This window comes from Oxyura jamaicensis, chromosome 2 (assembly GCF_011077185.1).
Source record: "Oxyura jamaicensis isolate SHBP4307 breed ruddy duck chromosome 2, BPBGC_Ojam_1.0, whole genome shotgun sequence".
Taxonomy (NCBI): Eukaryota; Metazoa; Chordata; class Aves; order Anseriformes; family Anatidae; genus Oxyura; species Oxyura jamaicensis.
Window position 1 is genome coordinate 46,977,490 of NC_048894.1, and position 3,459 is coordinate 46,980,948.

The 3,459-nt window shown below is 51.4% G+C and overlaps 1 protein-coding gene across 6 annotated transcripts in view; it reads right to left on the reverse strand.

Moving 5' to 3' along the window:
* ULK4 (unc-51 like kinase 4) overlaps positions 1-2,572 on the reverse strand; it is a 240,376-nt gene extending 237,804 nt beyond the window's left edge. For 3 of the 6 annotated variants that reach the window (XM_035316468.1, XM_035316469.1, XM_035316470.1), the window contains exon 1: positions 807-904. In XM_035316468.1, the coding sequence (XP_035172359.1) occupies positions 807-847 (41 nt within the window). In that variant the 5' untranslated portion in view covers positions 848-904. Of the gene's footprint in view, positions 1-806; positions 905-2,381 lie in introns of those variants that run through there. The other 3 variants (XM_035316467.1, XM_035316466.1, XM_035316465.1) reach the window with 3 other exon arrangements.
* Positions 2,573-3,459: the final 887 nt, after the last annotated feature.

Sequence of the window (3,459 nt, forward strand, 5' to 3'; positions counted from 1 at the left end):
ATAGAATCATAGAATATCCCCAGTTGGAAGGGACCCATAAGGATCATCGAGTCCACCTCCTGGCTCCGCACAGGTCCACCCAAAAGAATCCTGCTTCTGACAACAATGAAGTTCCCAGCTCCTGGTGCACTCTGTACTGGGTCTGGCTGGGATGTTAACTTTCCCTGCAGCAGCCCATACAGTGCTGCGCTCTGCACTTGTAGCTAGAACAGCAGTGGTATCACACCGGTGTTGTGTTTGCTGCTGAGCAGTGCTGGCACAGCATCAGGACTTTCTCTGACCCTCCTAGGGGGTGGGCAAAAAAGTGAGAAAGAAACATCACCAGGGCAGCTGACCTAACCCAACCAAAGGGATATTCCATACCATATGATGTCACACTCAGCAATAAAAGGGGGAAAAAGGAAGAAGAGGGGAGGGGTGGGCTCTCGTTGCGAAAACGTCTGTCCTCCTCCCAAACACCGGCTACGTGCGTTGAGGCCCTGCTTCAAGGACGTGGTCAAGCATCGCTCATTTGTGGGAAGTAGAGAGTAATTTCTTTCCTCTGCACTTCCAGATAGCCTTTACTTGATTTGTTTTTTGTTTTCCCTTTCCCCCTGCCTTTTCCCCTTTCCCTTTTTTTCCCTTTAGTTAAATTAAATAATAATAATTGTTCCTTAATAATTATTTTTTCCACTTTAATTAAAGTATCCTTATCTCAACCCGTGAGTTGTTCTTTCCTTTACTTCTTCCCCTCCTCATGTAAGGAGAGGGAGTGAGAGAGCGGTTGTGGTGTTCAACTGCCTAGCATGGTAAAATCACCACATTACCTTAAAACCACAGGAAAGCTGCATCTTGCAGCAGGCAGCATGGCAACAAGAACCACCAGCAAGGACAGAGAGGAAGGCTGCTTAAGCTGTACTATTCCCAAATGCCTAATGACAAACCACAGACTCAGTTTTGCTTCAACTCTTTCACAAAGAGCTTTCAGAGCTCCTAGGCTGACAAACTGAAGGCCAAAACAAGACCAGATGATTCTCAAGTCTTCAGACAGAACTTTAAGTGATTTTTTAAAAAAAATCATTGGACAACACTAGACAACAAAGTGTCCACCACTGAAATCTCAGTGAAACCCCTCAGAAGCACCCAAAACAGCAAGCTACAGTTGCCAAGGGAACCACATTTGCTCTGTCCAGCTGGATGCAGGATCAGGACACCGAGAAGACACGGTTCCAGAATCATTTTCCTTCTTCTCTTGGTGAGCGAACGGCCAGAGCACTCCCAGAGGAGCAGCATATGTGGGCCCAAGCCCTGCTGAGGGAGGCCGCCATAGAATCACAGAATTGTTATGGTTGGAAAAGACCTCCAAGATCATCTGGTCCAACCATCCCCTTACCACCATCATCACCCACTAAACCTTGTCCCTGTGCACCACGTCAAAGCTTTTCTTGAGCACCCCCAGGGACGGTGACTCCACCACCTCCCTGGGCAACCTGTTCCAATGCCTGACTGCTCTTTCTGAGAAGAAATGTCTCCTCATTTCCAACCTGAACCTCCCCTGGCACAACTTGAGACCATTCCCTCTAGTCCTGTCACTGGTTATCTGTGAGAAGAGTCCAACTCCCAGCTCCCCACAGCTTCCTTTCACGTAGCTGTAGGGTAAAATAAGGTCTCCCCTGAGCCTCCTCTTCTCCAGACTAAACAACCCCCATTCCCTCAGCAGCTCCTCACAGGACCTGTGTTCCAGGCCCTCCATCAGCTTCATAGCCTTTCTCTGGGCACGCTCCAGGGCCTTGATGTCCTTCTTGTAGTGAGGGGCCCAAAGCTGAACACAGCACTCGAGGTGCTGCCTCACCAGAGCAGAGTACGGGGGGATGATCACCTCCCTGCTCCTGCTGGCTACACTATTCCTGATACAAGCCAGGATGCCGTTGGCCTTCTTGGCCAACTGGGCACACTGCCGGCTCATGTTCAGCCAAGCACCAATTAGCACCTCCAGATCCTTTTCCTCTGCATGGCTTTCAAGTCGCTCTGCCCCAGGCCTGTAGTACTGCATGGGGTTGTTGTGGCCAAAGTGCAGGACTCAGCACCTGGCCATGTTGAACCTCACCCCACTGGCCTCTGTCCATCGACCCATCCTGTCCAGATCCCTCTGCAGGGCCTTCCTACCCTTTGGCAGATCAACACTTCCCCCCCAGCTTGGTGCCATCTACAAACTCACTGAGGGTGCACTCAATTCCCTCATCCAAATCATCAATAAAGATATTAAAGAGGATGGGCACCAACACCGACCCCTGGAGAACATCACTGGTCGCCAGCTGGATTTCACTCCTTTCATCACCACCCTACGGGGCCGGACGTCCAGCCAGTTTTTAACCCAGCAAAGCGTGTACCTGTGCGAGCCACGTACTGCCAGCCTCTCCAGGAGGACGCAATGGGGAACTGGACCAGAGGCCCTGCTGAAGGCCTAGCAGCCGTTGGTTCTCTCGTCCCTCAACCGCCAGCCATCAGGCGGCGGGCGAGCGGCACCCAACCGTCTCGGCGGGCCGCAGGGTCCCGCTCCGCCGCCATCGGCCGGTGCCGCTGAGCCCCGCCCGCGGGCCCGGAGCCTCCCTTGCCCCGCTTTGGGGTGGAATAGGGGTGCGTGCCTACAGGGAGCTCCCCGCCACACGCCACACAGAGGGAGAGTCACTGGCACAACACGCAGAGAGACTCTGCCAGCTGGCTGTTTTGTCTGTTTAGTGTTTTTATTACAGCGAGGAAACGCCGCAAAGCGCCAGGAAGGCCTGCCCGCTCCCCCCGCCGCAGCGCTCAGGTCGTCGCCGCCGCGCGCCCGTATCCAGGAAACGGGGACGGACGCCGGAGCCGCCATTGGAGCGGGGCCGAGGCCGCCGCGGGTCCCCGGATGTAGCCGGAGCGCCGCCTGGTTGCTAGGCAACCGGACACCCTCCCCCACCCCCACTCCCCCGGCCTCACGGCCCCCGAAACGAATATTTTTTCCATTTTTTGTCTCTAACCTGGAGGTCTCACGTCATTTCCCTTTCATTCTCTTCTTCCCCTAAAAAGTAAATACCAAGTCCTTTTATTTAACATTTAGCTTTTAACAGCCTTTAGTGTATCTCCCCATGCGAGCTGTGAATAATTATTTTAATCTGTTGTCCCACTTGGCCCTCCTAACAGTTTTGAGCCCACCAGTATTTTTCAACCTGGTTTAGTAAAAGAAATAGTATCACAGAATCACTGAATCACTGCATCCTCAACAGGATAAGTTAAATAATAGATATAAATAATAAAAATAAATTAAATTCAGTCAGTGTTTGAGGCAGGATGACCAATTTTTTTCACTCTCACCGTAGGAAAGATTTCAGTATGTATTTAACCCCTCCCTAATACTGGGGTAAAAAAAATAAGAATAAAATTTTTAAAAAAATAATAATAAAAATACCCCTGACACCCTACTTGGGAGAGGGCTGCTGGTAAGAT